At 37.6% G+C, this 19,152-nt stretch overlaps 1 protein-coding gene across 1 annotated transcript in view; it reads left to right on the top strand.

The window, feature by feature from the left end:
• The first annotated feature begins 376 nt into the window (after window positions 1-376).
• The window catches only part of SH3BP1 (SH3 domain binding protein 1), a 37,167-nt gene continuing 18,391 nt past the window's right edge, over window positions 377-19,152 (top strand). The window contains exons 1-7 of the mRNA XM_015817283.1: window positions 377-724; window positions 5,949-5,991; window positions 6,956-7,060; window positions 8,956-9,032; window positions 11,267-11,378; window positions 12,992-13,068; window positions 15,588-15,723. Of these exons, the coding sequence (XP_015672769.1) occupies window positions 663-724; window positions 5,949-5,991; window positions 6,956-7,060; window positions 8,956-9,032; window positions 11,267-11,378; window positions 12,992-13,068; window positions 15,588-15,723 (612 nt within the window). The 5' untranslated portion in view covers window positions 377-662. The remainder of the gene's footprint in view (window positions 725-5,948; window positions 5,992-6,955; window positions 7,061-8,955; window positions 9,033-11,266; window positions 11,379-12,991; window positions 13,069-15,587; window positions 15,724-19,152) is intronic.

Below are 19,152 nucleotides of genomic sequence, written 5' to 3'. Positions count from 1 at the left end.
TTCAGATAATGTGGGCTCATTTTGCAACCTATTCTAATCAATGGGCTGTCGTCTTTGCACAAACCTTTATGTTAATGTGTCAAATATACACTATTAAGCACTGGAGAGTGAGAAACAGAAAGAAAGTAGGAAGTTCTACCACATGAGCCTTGCAAATCAGCTTGTTCTGCCTTGTTTCATGTTTGCTGTAATCATATTTCCCCTTTAAGACTTGGCTGAGGTTATTTATGCTTTTTTTTAAGGGGTGGCGACAGGAACTGAGAAAAACAACCACAGATCTTACCTGACTAGCACAAGGAAAGGTAGTGTTAGAGGCTAGAAGGAGCAAGAGAGTTAAGAAGCTGGAAAGTTTGCAAAAAAAAAAAAAAAAGTAAAGAAGCACCCAGAAAAAGTTGAGTAAAGCTCATTAGTGGAAGGGGAAACCATGAGAAGGAAGTAGAATAGGGAGGAGAGGCATAAAGACACAAAGGGAGGATAGGTGGGGAAGAAAAAGGAGGTCAAACTAGAAGATGACAAGGAAGTGACAAGAAGAAGCCTGCAGTGAAGGCGGAGAGGGAGAGAGCAACGGATGGCAGCAAGCGCAGCTGGCTTGTATTGAGGAGGTACTGAGCCTCTGGCTTGTTTTCTTGTCTTGGTAATACTATTTCAGCTTGGCCCACAGGATGATGAAGAGGCAGTTTAACCGGATGCGGCAACAGCTCAGTTACCCCAGCATCACTGGACGGTAAGGACTAGTTGTTTGGCTGCATTGCCAGCCTCTCTTTATAGGTATAGTTTGGAGTGCTAGAACTTTGTGTTGAAAAGTTCGTTGGGATTTAGATTTTGTATCTCTAGCTGGAGGGTAGCTACTTTAAAAACTGTCACAGAGTAGCTCTCAATGGATGGGGGTAACCCCAGCTTTTCCCTTCCTTGGGATTATTTAATTATAGTTTATTAATGGCTTACAGGTCACCTTCCTATGCCCCCAGAATCTCCACTCGGCAGACTTCTAAAAAGCTTCCATGGTGTGATTAGCAATGTGCTGAATTTTCCCATAGTGGATAGCCCTCATTTCTGCAACCCTATTAAGACTTCAGCACCCAGATTTTGCAACCAAAAGGGGAAAGAGTTCTGATTCCCAGTTGTTTAACAAGAACAAAATGATCTCTCCACTTTTATCATACATAGCTTGTTGTAGTGCCTGATGCTGTTGATCTCATTGCTGAAATTGAGAAAACCAGTGTGGTGTGGTGGTTAAGGTGCTGGAGTAGGAATGTGGGTACTCAGGTTCTAGTTCTCCCTTGGCTGCAGAAACCAGCTTGATGACCTTGAGCCAATCATTCCCTCTCAACCATTATTGGCATCAAACTCTGCAACAAACTAGCTGATAAATAATTCCCCTTTACTGCATCATGCATTGATAGATTCACCTGTAAGAATCAGCTGATGCAGGGCAAAACAAGCAGACCCTTAGCAGGAAAAATGCTAAGAATCACAACTGTTGAAATGAAAATAGTGGGGCTAATTAGAAATTGATTTCAGGGTAGAAAATCTGAAATCCATCTATTATTCCTCTCAGATAATGAGAGAGGGGCTTTTGAATTATACTTTTTGTATATAGTTCAGTTGATAGTCTCTGGTATTAGTGAAACAAAAACTGGATTCTGCAAGACTGAAAGCTGCCTTTCCCTGCTGTAATTAAAATTGAAATATTTTTTTGTGTGTGTGTGTGAACAACCACATGCTTTGAAACCTCATCTAAAGAGGCATACACAGTTGCCCTAAAATAAAAGCTGAGGTTTTCAGATAGCAGATTCTATACAATATTTTACTTGTAGGGGATTACTAAACCATTCTGAGTCATATCAGTTTCATGTTTAGTCACTTTCTTAGGCTGTTAAAATAGCAACTATCAATCAAAGGCTCATACTGGTGATCCAAATATCCCTGAAATAATAATTGGAGATTGGTAAACTTCTAAAGCAAGTACCAAAGATGCAAACCATAAGTTATAAATGGCAAGGTAGGAAGAAATATGGCGTTTAGAAGAATGCTGGAGAATCATAGGATCCCCATTCCTGACCTATGAATAAAAACAAAAAGGCTAAGGATCATATTTCTGTTAGCTCATGTTACCAACCTAGTGTTACTAACCCTGCATCTCAATCACATCACAATCAATGTGGGGCATTTATTCCAACATATCTGAAAAATACAAGGTTAGAAATTTTTCCTTGCCAAATATGAGCAAGAAAATAAAAAGCAGCGTCTTTGCTCCAAGAAAAGGCAGTATGCGTTTGACAGAAGGAGGACAGATAATTTTATGATTTGTTTTATTTTATTTATTAAATTTATTTGTCACCTATCTAACTGTGGGACTATTCTTATTATTGCTATAATAACTCTAAAATATTATTGCCCTTCAGAAGATTTAATCAAAATTCAATTATCTCTGAGGAAGATGGGCAGTTAAAAAAATAGGAAATATAAATAAAATAAAATTGATTCTTGATTCTTCTTGTATTTTTGGGCTGCTTTGCAACCACTCAGCACATCTATAGATGGATAGGATTTTACTTTTGGTCTCCCAGTGGCAAACCCATTTCACTACTCCAACAATAAACAATTTAGTGCTTTTCAAATATTTTGAGTATAATTCCTGTAATCCCTGGCTCTCAGTCATGCTGAATCAAGCTTCTGAAACTCTACTCCAAGACATAAGGACCACCTGGTTGCCTATTCCTGCACTAAACAGTCACAAGGAGGATTCCATGGAGGTTGGATGAGGAGATCTCTTCTTAACTTTGTTCCTGTCATTCTTTAGGCCGGAAGTGCAGAGAAATTTGACTGGTTACCATACATTTGAACACATGGGCATGACATCAGTAGAGTTAGGGCAGGGCTCTTCTCTCAGGAGTCCTGAAGCTGCTTTTCCTGTCTTCCCTGTCTAGTAGTATTTGGAAGTTACTCATCCTATTCCAAGATGGGGGTGAAGAGGATCTTTGCAGACTTGCTCACCTAGGCTAATTGCACAAAGAACACTTAAGTATTGCTGTTGTTGCATAAAAAAAGCAGCCATGTTAATGATATGTTTTTAGGTTTAACTGTTCTTTGTTTGCAACTTTCATTAAAATGCCATTGGGATCAGTCACCACACAATTAAAGAAAATGCAGAGAAAATTAATCATTTCCCCATTGTGAACATTCTTTCAGTAATGCAGCAGCAATTAAAGTACCAAACTATTAACATTATGATACTTGTGTTTTAGCAGAGCATTTATTTAAAATGGGATTTCTCCCCTCCCCATAAGATAATATGTTACACTCTGTTATAAAGTAATTTTCAGCTTATCAGCAACTGGTGAGTGGATCCATAGCTATTGGAGTCATCTTAGCCATAAGCTTATGCATTGCCACCTTTTCCTGACTCCTTTTTTTCCAGATCGTAGGGGTTAAAAATTAAAATGTAAAAATCCACTTCTTGAGCTGGCAGAACACTATTGCAATATAAAACCTGCTGTCCACAAAGCCCATTCCTAGACAGAAGTATAGGTAATCTTCAACTTAACCAGCATTCATTTAATGATTTTTCAAAGTTACAACAGCACTGAAAAAAGTGACTTATGACCAGTTCTCACACTCATGACTGTTGCAGCGCCGCCACAGTCATGTGATCAAACTTTGAGTGCTTGGCAACTAGCATGTATTCACAATGGTTGCAGCGTCCCTGGATCCTGGGACTGTCATTTGCAAGCTTCCTAGGGTGCTTCTGACAAGCAAAGACAATGGAGGAAGCAAGATTTGCTTAACAACCACAGGATTCACTTAATAATTACAGTCATTCCTTTAACAACCATGGCACAAAATGTGGTAAAATGGGGTATGACTCTCTTAACAACTGCCTTGCTTAGCAATGGAATTTTTGGGCTCATATATGGTTGCAAGTCAAGGACTACCTGTATTGCTTCTGTATTACAGTGATGGCGAACCTTTTTGAGATTGAGTGCCCAAACTGCAACCCCAAACCCACTTATGCATTGTCGGGTGCCGGGTGGATGTGGCCCATTGGGTGGGTGTGGCCCATTGGGTGGGCGTGGCTGCGGTGGTAACAGCAGACTGGGTGGGACTAAAAAGTTCAATCAATCAATTCCAACTTTGCAAGATCTTTTTTTCCCCCGCAAGAAGTTGAAATTGACTGATTGATTGAACCTTTTTTTTTTTGCACATGGCAGAGGCCTAAAGCGAAAAGGTTTTATAAAACCCAGCTGAAGGCCTAGGACTGGGGCGACGTCGCGCGTGCCCACAGAGAGGGCTCTGAGTGCCGCCTCTAGCACCCGTGCCATAGGTTCGCCACCACTGGTATAGGACATGTTATGCAAATCAACTGGATAAACACTCTAATTCTCTCCCTTCCTGAATATTACCAACTAGTGGAAATAGTTGGAAAATTATCCATCAATCTCAACAGCAAGGCAGATGCCAGCACATATTTCTCATGATATATACCAATGTTTCTCAATACTGACAACTTTAAGAAATGTGGTCTTCAACTCCCAGAATTCCCAAGCCAATCCCAATTCTGGGAATTGGATTCCTCATGTCTTGGTTGCTGAGGTTAAGAAACACTGATATACACAAATGGAGAAAGGCTTTTTAATTTCTATTTTCTTTGATTTTCTTGATTTGTGTTCATTTCAGTTTGCTGTGAAATTCAAACTAAGCATGTAAATGTAACTAAAATCCTATATATTTCCCCCAGATCAGAGTTTGAAATGTGTTTCTAACCAAATACAGTCGTCCAAAACAAAAGGAGAGGGAGGATATTGTCAGGCACAGTGCTAAGAATAAGAAGGCAGCAATATTTCAGGAAAGGCCACTTCCCAGACTGTGAAATAGTGTCCTCTATGTTTTTCTGGTAGATGCCCAAGTAGTTAGTTGTCCAAGAACTGGGGGGGGGGGAAGAGTTTGATCAACACATCCATTGTAATCTTTTTGAATGGGTTGTCTTCCAGTTTTTGCCAGCCCATTTTGCCCCAACCTTGGGAAAGAATTCCAGTACATCTTCTGACTTCAGAAAACTCAAGATGGATGTTCTGGTAATATTTTGACCTTTGGGCATGTTGCATGCTCATATGATCCTCATCTAATGGTGGCAATTGACTGATTCTGTCTGGACTCAAAGGCTAAGCAGAGCTAGTAGCTGGGATAGGAGATCACCAGAAACATCATGGCAGAAGACTAGTCTGGAATGGCAGTCGTCTGGGAGTCAGTAATAATGGCAAGCTATCTCTGCAATCAAGAAGATTCCAAAGCAATTATATAGTCAACTGCAGCCACGTTTGACCTGAGGGCATCCTTACTATTTTGTTTATCAATGGCAAGAGTGTGTTGCAGAATCTGGAAAGTATTTCAATTTCCCCCAAAATAGCATTGTGCTGTTGAAATAGCAGTTTTCAGACTCCATTTCCAGAGTACTGGAAACAATTATTTTCAAAAGGAAGCAAGAGTAGATTTTGAGGCTTTTGCTGTTTCGTTATGTTGCCATTTATAGGCCTTGGGCTTACATTCAACTTCAGGTTGGATTGTGAGAATTAAACCACGATTAACATTTGAACATTCTAAGCCTGCACTCGTCTGACATGCTGAAGCTGCCCAAGAACCCTTCCACTATGTACCAACATGTCTGAATAACTGTGGGGACAACTGTCCCCATTCCTCTCCATGGCTTCTGTTTTTTTCTGAATGCTAACCAGATATATTGTTAGTGACAACTATGAGCCTGGAAAATTCTGATTCTATTTTACTTTTCCAGGGGTAAATCAATCCTCTAACAAACAAGCCTACTATTTTATTGAAAGTATAATGCTGATCTGACATGCAAGGAGGTGGCTTATAGACATTATTGAAATAATATAATGTACAAGTGTGTTGATGACCTCTTTCTTCCATTACTGCTCCTCCTTCTCCAGAGCCCAAGAAACAGCAGATTACTTGACTGAAGACTTGCTCCAGGTGAGGCACTGGGTTTCATCTGTGGGCATGTACTTACCTGTAGCCCTGTGCTGGCAGAGAAGGCGTCACTCATCTTAGAGAGCAGTTTGTTTTCTCTCTCTGTCTGAGTCACAAGACAATCTTGGACTGGAGTCATTCTCTCCCAATATAATCCAGGTCTATTAGTAAGCTGTATCATGCAAGCTTCGTACAATATACTCCGTCGGGTGTGGGAGAGAACATCCCAGAAGATGTAAAGCGTTAATGAAACAACTCAGACTAGCAAAACTTCAGAACATGCAAAGCTGCAGATAGATTGTGAATTGGGTCGCTTTCCTTAAATTAATGGAATTTTTAAAGCCAGTGAAGAGGCTTTCAAATGGACGGTTTTTATGCCATCACTCACAAGACATTCTGAAGTCATTGGGCCTTTCTTTCCTTAACTGATTTTTTTTCTGGCATAAAAAGCCTAGGAAAAAAATAGGGACCACAATATTTGAATTCAGTGTAAAATTCTGACAATGAGAAGGGTAGTTACATAAATGAAAAGTGCCACAGATGAATATAATGTACATATTTTAGCCACAATCTCCAAAAGGAGAAGAGGATCAGACTATTCTGGGTATGCTTTCAAAAGTGGCTGCATTTTTTAACTCCAGCTATATCATTTGAATAACAGTACAATGTGTTTTAAGCACTGGAGTCCATTAATAAATATTTATTTTATCAATCGAATTTGTATGTTAACCAACTCTTAACAACTCTGAGTGTCTCAGTATAAAATGAGATATACAACAATAACCAGTTAAAAATGATTTAAACAAATGATATTGTGAGTGATAGACAAAGCAAAGGGTGCTCACCAAAGCCATTTGCATGTATATGCATACAGATTTACAGTATGTATGGGGAACTACAGTGTAGTAAGGAGAAAATGCATTTCTCTTTATTTCTTCCCAGCTAATTGTTCCACTTTCTTTTTTAGACTGAACAGAGAATTGAACCAGTCAAACGAGCAGCACACAATGTGCACAAGAGACTTGTGGCTTGTCTCCAGGGTCAATATGGGGCAGAACTGGACAAACGGGTGGTAAATCTCATTTTTCCTTTCTTTTTTGCGGTTCTTTCTGGATCTTAATTCACACTATAGGAAGCACATTTTTGGTGCTTTATGCTAGTTCTCAATTATAAAGCATCTTTCTTTCCCCATCTCACCTTTTTCAGAAGTTGACATTATTCTACACTGAGAAAAAATGCAATAGGTCCACAGTAATTTATGCCTACAATTTTTTCCTCTCCATGGTATCTGCTTCGGGTGCTGATCTAGATTGTAATACAGGAGTTTTATCTCCTACTTTGCTATTGTATAGCTCCTATACAGTTCTCCAGGAAATTAAAGAAATTTGGGTATTAAAATTGTCTAATATTAATCCACAGTTCTATCTGTAGCATTTATGCTAGGATTTGGGAGACTCCTTAAAATAGCCTTCTAGTATCTGATATCCTCTGGATACATTGAATTAAACTCCAATAATCTTCAGCCAATATTATCATTAGGTAAGCTGGCTAAAAATTATGGAAGCCATATTCTCGTTGATCTATTGGTGTGAAAAGTCCATTCTAAGATATCAAAGGAAGAAGTACGGAAGGTATCCTGGAGATTAACATGCCCTGTGGATCATAATCAGCATTCAAAGTAATATGTCATTGAATCCGATTATTGGATTTTGCCCATGGAGAGATACAACTAGGTATGGATATTTATATCCATACAGATTTTATAATCAGTTTTGGAATTAAATACGGGCAAAGTCCAAATTTCTTATTTCTTGTTTTTCTTCAGCACCTCAGTTTTGCTTCTGTATATACAGTAAATATATGGAAGGGAGGAAGGGAGTACACTAGGCAATTACCCTTTTTGAGACTAAAATACTATACAGAACTTTTATGATAATAAAAAAATAGGAGAGAATAATAACAGACTACCTGCATTCCTTTGAAGAATAGTAAAATAAAAATTATAAAAAAGCAAGATAATTCATTAATCAAGCTTTATAACTATTTAATTACTTTAAGTAATTACTTGTCTACTTTAGACCAGTAATACCTTTGTACTTCATATTCTTTAGAAATATTGTTTTCATCTTCTTTTTTCTAGCTAGAAGAAACCAGAAGATGAAGCAATTAATCTTTTTCAGTTTGTTCTTATTTTATGTCTCTAGCTTCTGACTGAATACAGTAAATCCAGAGTACTAATCACAAAGTTCAACTAGCCAAGCTATGGACATTTTTTACACCCCCTCATGGGTGCAGCCAGTAGGAGAATGCAGACACATTTGCCATCCAGCCAGATACAGACTTTAGAATAAGGTATAAATTGCCCATAGTAGCACCAATAATGGTCTGTCTTAAAATCCATGGTATATTTATTTGTGTCTGTGCCTTATTATGCAACCATCAACAACATTTTAAGATGCTAATATTAAACTTTAAATCAGTTATGTCCAATCATGTATCCTGCCTAACCTATTTCATTTTTAAAAATACATCTCTACCCATTTCTACCACCATTTGCATTCATAAAATGTCTCCACTTGACACTAATTCATATTCCCTGACCTATATTTTGGCCTTTTCATTCATAAGGTAGGATCATTAATTTAGACATTGCCTGTAAGCCAAACTACTGTTATTCACATTTCACTAACTATCAGATATACCCAGTATACGCACACATACTGCCCTCAGGATTACAATGAATTATCATTGCCAAAAAAACCTAATATCACATTAAGATAAGGTATTGATGGTGAGAAACAGTTATTATTACCTGTTAAGCCAATAGTAAAGAAACAGAGGAAAGTTATATCCCTATAAGAAACCATAATGTAGCCAAGAAGTTAGAGATTTAATAACTGTAATTACCAACTATTAGCTGGTATAGCTATTTTCCTTGTCTGTTCATTTTCTTACTTTTTTCCACAGAAAAAGTTACCTTTGATGGCATTATCAGTCACTATGGCTGAAAGTTTTAAGGAGTTAGACATGGATTCCAGTCTTGGGTAAGAATTCTTACATTTTTATGAATGAAAGACCATACAGTATTCTTCATAGCTGAAGAACATATAGTCTGAACCTCCTATAAAGTTCATCCCCCCCTACGGATTGCAAAATCATATTTTCTTTCTCAATTTGCATTAATATCCTGACTGTTTTCTGAAAACATAAAAATATTACTTTTCTAGAGCAGTATTCTTTCCAGCATCTGTGTAATTAATATTAACCTTAAAATCCATTCGTACAGAAGTTGAGTCTCCTCTGTTTGCCTGTTCAGTTTTCCTCCACCACATGCTTTTTCTGTTGGCCTTGTATTTTAAGAACCATGCCAACTATGAAATCTGCATTAGACTATATTTTGTACTTCTGGGATAACTTTCTGTCCAGCAAAAGGGTGGTACAACAGAAAGCAGCACAAACACAGAGTGGGTCAAGTTTTCACTGGGTGAAATCCAAGCTGCACTTCTGTGGTGGGTGGGTATTTGTTTTGGGGGAGTTTTGGGGGTGACTTCATGTCAGTTTTTGACTCCTACTGATTACCTGGATAAGTCCTTGAAGTTTTCTTGGTAAGATTTCAGAAGTGGGTGCCATTGCCTGCTTCCTTAGGGCTAAGAGTGTGTGATTAGCCAAAGGTCAACTAGTTTGCTTCATATTTAAAATGGGACTTGATGATGATGATGATGATGATGATGATGATGATGATGATGATGATGATGATGATGATGATAAAGTTGGAAGGGACCTTGGAGGTCATTTAGTCCAACCCCCTGCTCAGGCAGGAAACCCTAAACCATTTTGGACAAATGGCCGTCCAGTTTCTTCTTAAAAACTTCCAGTGTTGGAGCATTCACTGCTTCTGGAGGCAGGTTGTTCCACTGGTTAATTGTTCTCACTGTCAGGAAGTTTCTTCTTAGTTCTAGGTTGCTTCTCTCCTTGGTTAGTTTCCACCCGTTGCTCCTTGTCCTGCCTTCAGGCGCTTTGGAGAATAGCCTGACTCCCTCTTCTTTGTGGCAGCCCCTGAGATATTGGAACACTGCTATCGTGTCCCCCCTCGTCCTTCTCTTCGTTAAACTAGACATACCCAATTCCAGCAACCGTTCCTTATATGTTTTAGCCTCCAGTCCATGGGACTAAAACCCATGGTCTCCTGGTTTCTAATGTACTGCCTTAATCAGCACACCAAATTGGCTCTTACACTTCTATTAGCAAAAGCCATTTCTGGGTGTTGAGTGGGAGGAAGGCCGTTTCCCTTTCCTCTTGCACAGGCTTGCACATGCCTTCAAATCTGATTCAGAGAAACTTATTCTTCCAGAGCAATTGTAAGAATACACAGGAGTGACATGAAGAAGAGAAAGTCTCATCACCCAAGTGCAGATCTGCTAGTGCAGCTTTAAATTCTATTGATCATCACTTAATAGGCACTATTTGCCCTGCTAGCATTTCCTTGGCTTCCTCTATGCAGTGCCACAAAAAGAACAAAGGACACACTTTTTTTCAGTAACAGGCACACTAAGTCACTAAAAACAAAGTATTTTTTTAGAGCTAATCCCACAAGTAATATATGGATGTTGCATTACTGTTATCAACTGAAGCTGAGCCACAATGACTGTTCAGCCTACCTGAAACTGCAGAACAGTCTTTGGAGTTTATCAGTGTCAAATACATGTGTCTGCTACTCAACAAGCATTTTATTTAGAAAATGAATATCAGGAATGAAGTTATTGGTTGCATAAACTGTCTTGAATCTCCAATCATCCAAGTAATTCCAAGTTCTGGAGAGTATTTCTTTGGGAATTGTGCTCAGGTCTCCATCCTTTATCCTTTTCAGTTGGAATGAGTTGTGATTTTTACTCCTTTTAAACTAGATTTTTCAACTGCTTATTTTTACTTTTAGTGGCCCTATATATCCTCTGGGCAAAAAGATGGGATACATATCACAGAAATTAAAGTACACCTAGTAATAATTGCAGAGCTTAGAATTTGTGGCAAATTAATTGAAAAAAAAAACAATTTTCCCAATTTGATGCTCTTAATTCCCATTGCACATGACTTGCAATGCAATATATCTAGAAAATGCTGGATATGGGAAGAAGCAGCTGTTGAAGGATCCAAACCAGGACTCTGGAAGCAAAAGAAGAACAAACATACTGTATGTTAGTCCTCAGAGGTGTTATGGTAGATTGATACTCTTCACCTTCCAAGTCAGGTTTTCAACTCTTTCTTTCTTCTTTGCTTCCAGGAAAGCTCTAGAAATGAGTTGCTGTATTCAAAGCACACTGGCCAGGATCCTTGCAGAGTTTGAAATTACTCTCGAACAAGATGTCCTACAACCCCTGAATAAACTGAGTGAGGTATCTTTAATCTCAGATCAAATCAAATCAAATCGAATCTTTACTACAGTCAGAAACCAGCATAATATTTAATCTCTTTTCTCTTCACTCCTATTTCCATGTTTACTTAACCTCAGCATTATCAGAATTTGTCCAGCCAGAGTGCAATTCATGCAGTAAACTGTGGTTAAACGATTGATGATGGAATGCTTCAGGAACCCAGCCACATAGCCCTTTCTAACAAATGGGCAAAAGCTGCTGTAACTTAGGAGCTATGGGGACTTTGACTGTAATGTTCATTTACAAGAAAGAACAAAATTAAAAGGTTGTTTAAATTTTGTAAGGCTGCTCACAACTATAGTTAAGGGTCAATATGCATTGGAAATAACTATCTTGTAATGCTTGACTTTCTAACTTAAGCAAAATCAGGAAACTGGCATTTCCTGTCAGGGTGACAGAAGAAAGACTACTAACTGCTTCCGCTGTTCAAATGTAAGAAAAGTATAGTAAGTAAGAAGCCACCCTAGGTTTCCGGAGAGCCAAACCCATTCTCAGTTACTAGAAGTCACTGAATGCCTTTATACCAATCGCTGTTTCTCAACTCAGCATTCTTAATGGAATGATTGTTGTAAGAAAAATTGGAAGAAAGACTACTTTCTTACTCCCTTGATCTCCTGGAGGAAAGGCAGGATATAAATCTATCAAATAAATAACAAACCTGGTTATGGTGAAAATTCTTGCAAAGGCCATCATAATATTAAAGTCAGAAAAAGAATAAAATGGGCAGAAATCCTGGAAACATAAGAAATAGGCTATTTTATGCAAATTAAAAAGAAACAGGATCTTAATAGCATTTCCTCACTAGTCAGTGAAAGCATTTTCTAGTGGCATTCAGCCATTACTGAAGTGATATAAAGCTTACTATTATGGTTGGTCCCACAGTCAGCCAGATGTTTAAACTGGACTTGGCATTTTTATATACCTACTGAGTCCTTCCCAAGGACCCAAGATAGGCAGGAGTTGTTGTTTAATAGTTAAGTATCATTGCAGCATGTAACCTGTTCCAAGTAAAGCTGCCTTTTGCAATTAACTCATGGTGATTTTTGTCAAGGCCGATGGTGTACAAGTGGTGCTGCAGATGTTTTGGGATTGCACCCAAGATGCCTATTACTATTGGTATTATCTTTGCTTTTGTTTTTGTTTTTCTACTGTTATTCTACTTTTATTTTGTAGGTCTTTGGATTTTCTCCAGTTCTTTCTTTTTTCTTTTGCTGCCTCTAGGTACTGCCACATCCACCATCCAGACTTTTTTGTCTTTGTTATCAACAATTGTTAAATCTGAGGCATTATATGGCAGGTGCTTATCTGTCTGAATTCTAAAGTACCAGAGTACTTAACTTCTTCATTTTCTATGTCTGGCCATTATACTTTATTATTATTGTGGTTGCTCGCATAATAATATAAGAGTCAAATGTTTAGACTGGATTTGGCATTATTATCATTAGTATTATTATATCTGGATGTATCTAAAGACCATTGAAAAATGTATTACCGGTAGTTAAAAGTTACTGATGCTTATGGGAGCTGATGCTAGTGTGAACCGTCCCTAACTCCTTCATCCCAACCTCTTCTAGGAGGAGTTGCCTGTCATCCTGAAACACAAAAAGAACCTTCAGAAACTTATTTTGGATTGGAACATCATCAAGAGCCGGTACTGGGGAGATGTAATGAAATAGAAAAATGGGGAGGGCTCAATGAAATCTTTAAAAGGGAGTGATGGGGAAAAGTCTCTTGAAATGTAGCTCATGTTTTACCAGGGGCTTGTTGTTGTGTTTTTGATAACATCACCTTGGCAACAAGACCTCCGCCATCCAAAGCCTTAAAGCACTGACTAATTTAACATCCTGAATTATAATTTTCTTAGATTTGAAGTTTAGGTTTAGGTTTGTGTGAACTAGCCACAATGGTTTCTAAATGATGGTTTAAGGCTTATGATATATTGCAATCACTGTCAACTGAAAGAAGCTATGTTTGGACAAAATACAGTTTAGCACTTCAAAACTACTTCAAATCTTTACTATACTGTACTTCCTATTACTCAGTCAGCATGGCCAGTGGCATATTATAGTCCTCATTTAATGACTGCAATTGGTACCAGTAACTCCATCAATAAATGGCATGGTCATAAAATGAAATGTCATGTAAGCATATTGACTTACAGAAGTTGGCAACTGCAGTTGTTAAGTGAATCATCTTCAGTCATTAAGCATGATGTAATATGATTGCAACTTGCAACTTTCTACAGGCTTCCCTATTGACTTTATCAGAAGCCAGCTTTGAAGTTCTCAAATAATAGTCACGTTGGGGATCAGTTATAATAGCACTGTCACGTTGAATGATTGCAAACCAGCAGTCGTTAAGTAAAGACTACCTGTACTGATGTTTAAGAAATGCCAGGTTGGGGAAAGCTGCACAAATAGATGATCCCCTGCATGCCTGTTCAACTGTATTTCAATTTGGGAGTCCCACTTTCTGTATGTCTTATATTACTATTTGTTTTCCGTGCTGACTTGCATAAATTATTTAATGTTTCTAAGCAAATGCATGGATTAAGGAGAGGCAATTGCTCAGTGGTGGAACTCCTACTTTGCATGTAGTCCATCTCAGCATCAACACTTGCCATTTCCAGATTAGACAAGAAAAACAGCTGCAAATGTTAGACAATTGCCATTAATCCATGTTAGTAATAGGAAACTAAATTCTCAAGGCTGTTAGAAATGGCTTTCATGTTCTTAGATGTTTTTTCAGTTAGTAACTGCTTGCTATCATATTCACATCAGTAAAGTGTTTCACTGCTATGCTTGCTAACTGAAAAAATAAACCATATTCTCTTATATTGCATAAGGGCCTATCTGGTTTTAGCCTCCATAAATCCATCATATACTTTAGTATCATAAGGTCAAAATACTAATGTTTAGATTTTTGTTCTGCCTCTTTCAAGTGTACCAGGAAAAAGTAATGTTATTTATGGCATTTCCAGAAGTCCACTATCAGTGCAGAGCAATGGCCATAAAGAGTCATGTTTACACACACAAATGTGACAGGGAGTGTAGCGTTGTTCCTCTTTCAGGTTCCCAATTACCAAATTATTTTAATGGAAAGGCCTTCCGCCCAATATTTTCATCTTGTGTTCAAGTGGATACATGTACTGTATTTTGGGACATAAGAATTGTATGGATATACATACAGATATTGTAATATAAGTGGTATAAATACAAAGTCACTTTACTACTTCTGACACTGTGTTGGGATGAACTAAGGAATAATCAAGATAGAACACATTACTGAGCATTAGAAATAATACTGACTAGTTGCAACTTTCCATCTGTAGATAGATATAATTCACATTCCATTTACTTAAAAGAAAGTGACCGTCCAGCAATGCCTATAGTGCTCTTATGCTATCCAAGATATGCCAAAGGCTAAAAGGGAAAGTCATTGCCCAATTAATGGCTTGATTTGGAATAATGTTATATATATATATGTTATGAAGGAATCTCTTAAGTGTTCCAATCTTGTCTCATTTTTATTTTTCCTTATTTCTAAACAATGAAAAGAATCAGAAAGATTTCTTCCCATCTCCCCTTTTATTCTTACAACAGTGTGAAATAAAACAACCCACAGCCACTCAGTAAGCTTGGACAAGAATATTTTTATTAGAGTTTGTATCCAAGTGTTACAAGAATGTGATAGTGATGTTAGTAGAAAAATAACATCTTCTTGGCTTGTTTTATGTCTTGGGGGAATTAATTTACCTCTTTTATTTTTAAAAAAGGACCTACAAAATTTGTACCATCTAAATTTGGTGATTTATCCTTAAGTTTAGATTGCATGAAATTGCCAAGTTATACAGAATAAATAAACTGGATGGTATTGGTTGTTCACCTGTGCAATAAGCTTTCTCAATCAGCCAAGATTTGAACTCAAGCCTCCCTAGTTCTAGTCTGGCACTCAAAACATTGCACTACACAAACTGCTGTTGAAACAGTTTGGGCTTCCCACTCCACAGGAAATATAGCATCATATGGATGTTTGTATCCAGTGTTCCAATCTTAGGTCTCACAATAACAGCTCAAACTCTGATTATTAAGAAAATCTTCCATATCAAATGTATCCTATTTCCTAATTTTGAAATACCATCAAATCTTCCTGTTTTTTTTTAAATTGCAGTTTAAACCAAGTTGCCAAGAATTCCAGTAACAGTGTCAGTGCTGTCACAACTTCAGGAGCCTCCTCAGCTGCCTTAAAGTTGGAGAATCTGAAGGAGGAGGAAGAGGAGATGAAGAGGAGGGTTGAGCAGAGTAAGGTACTTATACATAGAAACAGCTTGATCAAGAATTTATTGATTTATCTTAGTCCACTCTTCAATTCCCCGCGATCCTAAAGGAGGCGGTGGTGAGACCCCTCCTGAAGAAGCCTTCCCTGGACCCAGATGTATTGGCCAACTATCGCCCAGTCTCCAACCTTCGCTTTGTGGCGAAGGTTGTTGAGAGTGTGGTTGCACAGCAATTCCCTCGGCACCTGGAGGAAACAGATTATCTGGACCCCCTCCAGTCGGGCTTCAGGCCGGGGTACAGCACGGAAACGGCATTGGTCACGCTGGTTAATGATCTCTGGAGGGCCCGGGNGGACTGGCCTAGGGTAATTTTTAGAGGGGTTTTAATTATATTTTAATTGGACAAATGTTTAAATATTTCTTTTAATTAATTTTAAATTTGTAATTGTTATTTATGTATTTTAATTGATTGTCAGCCGCCCTGAGTCCGCGAGGAGAAGGGCGGGATATAAATCCAAATATAATAATAATAATAATAATAATAATAATAAGATATTGCAAAGTATCTTTGTTGCCATTATGTCTGGCCATTATACTTTATTATTATTGTGGTTGCTCACATAATAATATAACAGTCAAATGTTTAGACTGGATTTGGCATTATTATCATTAGTATTATTATATCTGGATGTATCTAAAGACCATTGAAAAATTTATTAGTTAAAAGTTACTGATGCTTATGGGAGCTGATGCTAGTGTGAACCGTCCCTAACTCCTTCATCCCAACCTCTTCTAGGAAGAGCTGCCTGTCATCCTGAAACACAAAAAGAACCTTCAGAAACTTATTTTGGATTGGAACATCATCAAGAGCCGGTACTGGGGAGATGTAATGAAATAGAAAAATGGGGAGGGCTCAATGAAATCTTTAAAAGGGAGTGATGGGGAAAAGTCTCTTGAAATGTAGCTCATGTTTTACCAGGGGCTTGTTGTTGTGTTTTTGATAACATCACCTTGGCAACAAGACCTCCGCCATCCAAAGCCTTTACGCACTGACTAATTTAACATCTTGAATTATAATTTTCTTAGATTTGAAGTTTAGGTTTAGGTTTGTGTGAACTAGCCACAATGGTTTCTAAATGATGGTTTAAGGCTTATGATATATTGCAATCACTGTCAACTGAAAGAAGCTATGTTTGGACAAAATACAGTTTAGCACTTCAAAACTACTTCAAATCTTTAAGGTATCATTTTGTAATCTATTACCAGATATACTATACTGTACTTCCTATTACTCAGTCAGCATGGCCAGTGGCATATTATAGTCCTCATTTAATGACTGCAATTGGTACCAGTAACTCCATCAATAAATGGCATGGTCATAAAATGAAATGTCATGTAAGCATATTGACTTACAGAAGTTGGCAACTGCAGTTGTTAAGTGAATCATCCTCAGTCATTAAGCATGATGTAATATGATTGCAACTTGCAACTTTCTACAGGCTTCCCTATTGACTTTATCAGAAGCCATCTTTGAAGTTCTCAAATAATAGTCACGTTGGGGATCAGTTATAATAGCACTGTCATGTTGAATGATTGCAAACCAGCAGTCGTTAAGTAAGGACTACCTGTACTGATATTTAAGAGATGCCAGGTTGGGGAAAGCTGCACAAATAGATTATCCCCTACATGCCTGTTCAACTGTATTTCAATTTGGGAGTCCCACTTTCCGTATGTCTTATATTACTATTTGTTTTCCGTGCTGACTTGCATAAATTATTTAATGTTTCTAAGCAAATGCATGGATTAAGGAGAGGCAATTGCTCAGTGGTGGAACTCCTACTTTGCATGTAGTACATCTCAGCATCAACACTTGCCATTTCCAGATTAGACAAGAAAAACAGCTGCAAATGTTAGACAATTGCCATTAATCCATGTCAGTAATAGAAAACTAAATTCTCAAGGCTGTTAGAAATGGCTTTCATGTTCTTAGATGTCTTTTCAGTTAGTAACTGCTTGCTATCATATTCACATCAGTAAAGTGTTTCACTGCTATGTTTGCTAACTGAAAAAATAAACCATATTCTCTTATATTGCATAAGGGCCTATCTGGTTTTAGCCTCCATAAATCCATCATATACGTTAGTATCATAAGGTCAAAATACTAATGTTTAGATTTTTGTTCTGCCTCTTTCAAGTGTACCAGGAAAAAGTAATGTTATTTATGGCATTTCCAGAAGTCCACTATCAGTGCAGAGCAATGGCCATAAAGAGTCATGTTTACACACACAAATGTGACAGGGAGTGTAGCGTTGTTCCTCTTTCAGGTTCCCAATTACCAAATTATTTTAATGGAAAGGCCTTCCGCCCAACATTTTCATCTTGTGTTCAAGTGGATACATGTACTGTATTTTGGGACATAAGAATTGTATGGATATACATACAGATATTGTAATATGAGTGGTATAAATACAAAGTCACTTTACTACTTCTGATACTGTGTTGGGATGAACTAAGGAATAATCAAGATAGAACACATTACTGAGCATTAGAAATAATACTGATTAGTTGCAACTTTCCATCTGTAGATAGATATAATTCACATTCCATTTACTTAAAAGAAAGTGACCGTCCAGCAATTTATTTATTGAATTTATATACCGCCCTATCTCCCTTACGGGACTCAGGGTGGTGAACAGGCGATAATAAAAACCACGATAAATATACACAAGTTTCTGTTCTAAAATCAAATTAAATAACAGGCCTGCTCTAAAAGTACCCCATACAAAACCCCCACTAAAACAATGCCTATAGTGCTCTTATGCTATCCAGGGTATGCCAAAGGCTAAAAGGGAAAGTCATTGCCCAATTAATGGCTTGATTTGGAATAATGTTATATACTGTATATATATATGTTATGAAGGAATCTCTTAAGTGTTCCATTCTTGTCTCATTTTTATTTTTCCTTATTTCTAAACAATGAAAAGAATCAGAAAGATTTCTTCCCATCTCCCCTTTTATTCTTACAACAGTGTGAAATAAAACAACCCACAGCCACTCAGTAAGCTTGGACAAGAATTTTTTTATTAGAGTTTGTATCCAAGTGTTACAAGAATGTGATAGTGATGTTAGTAGAAAAATAACATCTTCTTGGCTTGTTTTATGTCTTGGGGGAATTAATTTACCTCTTTTATTTTTAAAAAAGGACCTACAAAATTTGTACCATCTAAATTTGGTGATTTATCCTTAAGTTTAGATTGCATGAAATTGCCAAGTTATACAGAATAAATAAACTGGATGGTATTGGTTGTTCACCTGTGCAATAAGCTTTCTCAATCAGCCAAGATTTGAACTCAAGCCTCCCTAGTTCTAGTCTGGCACTCAAAACATTGCACTACACAAACTGCTGTTAAAACAGTTTGGGCTTCCCACTCCACAAGAAATATAGCATCACATGGAAGT

Source organism: Protobothrops mucrosquamatus, unplaced genomic scaffold (assembly GCF_001527695.2).
Source record: "Protobothrops mucrosquamatus isolate PMUCROS unplaced genomic scaffold, P.Mucros_1.0 scaffold569, whole genome shotgun sequence".
NCBI classification, from domain to species: Eukaryota; Metazoa; Chordata; class Lepidosauria; order Squamata; family Viperidae; genus Protobothrops; species Protobothrops mucrosquamatus.
Note: the sequence above shows the minus strand (reverse complement) of the source record. Positions and strands in the feature narration are given on the sequence as shown.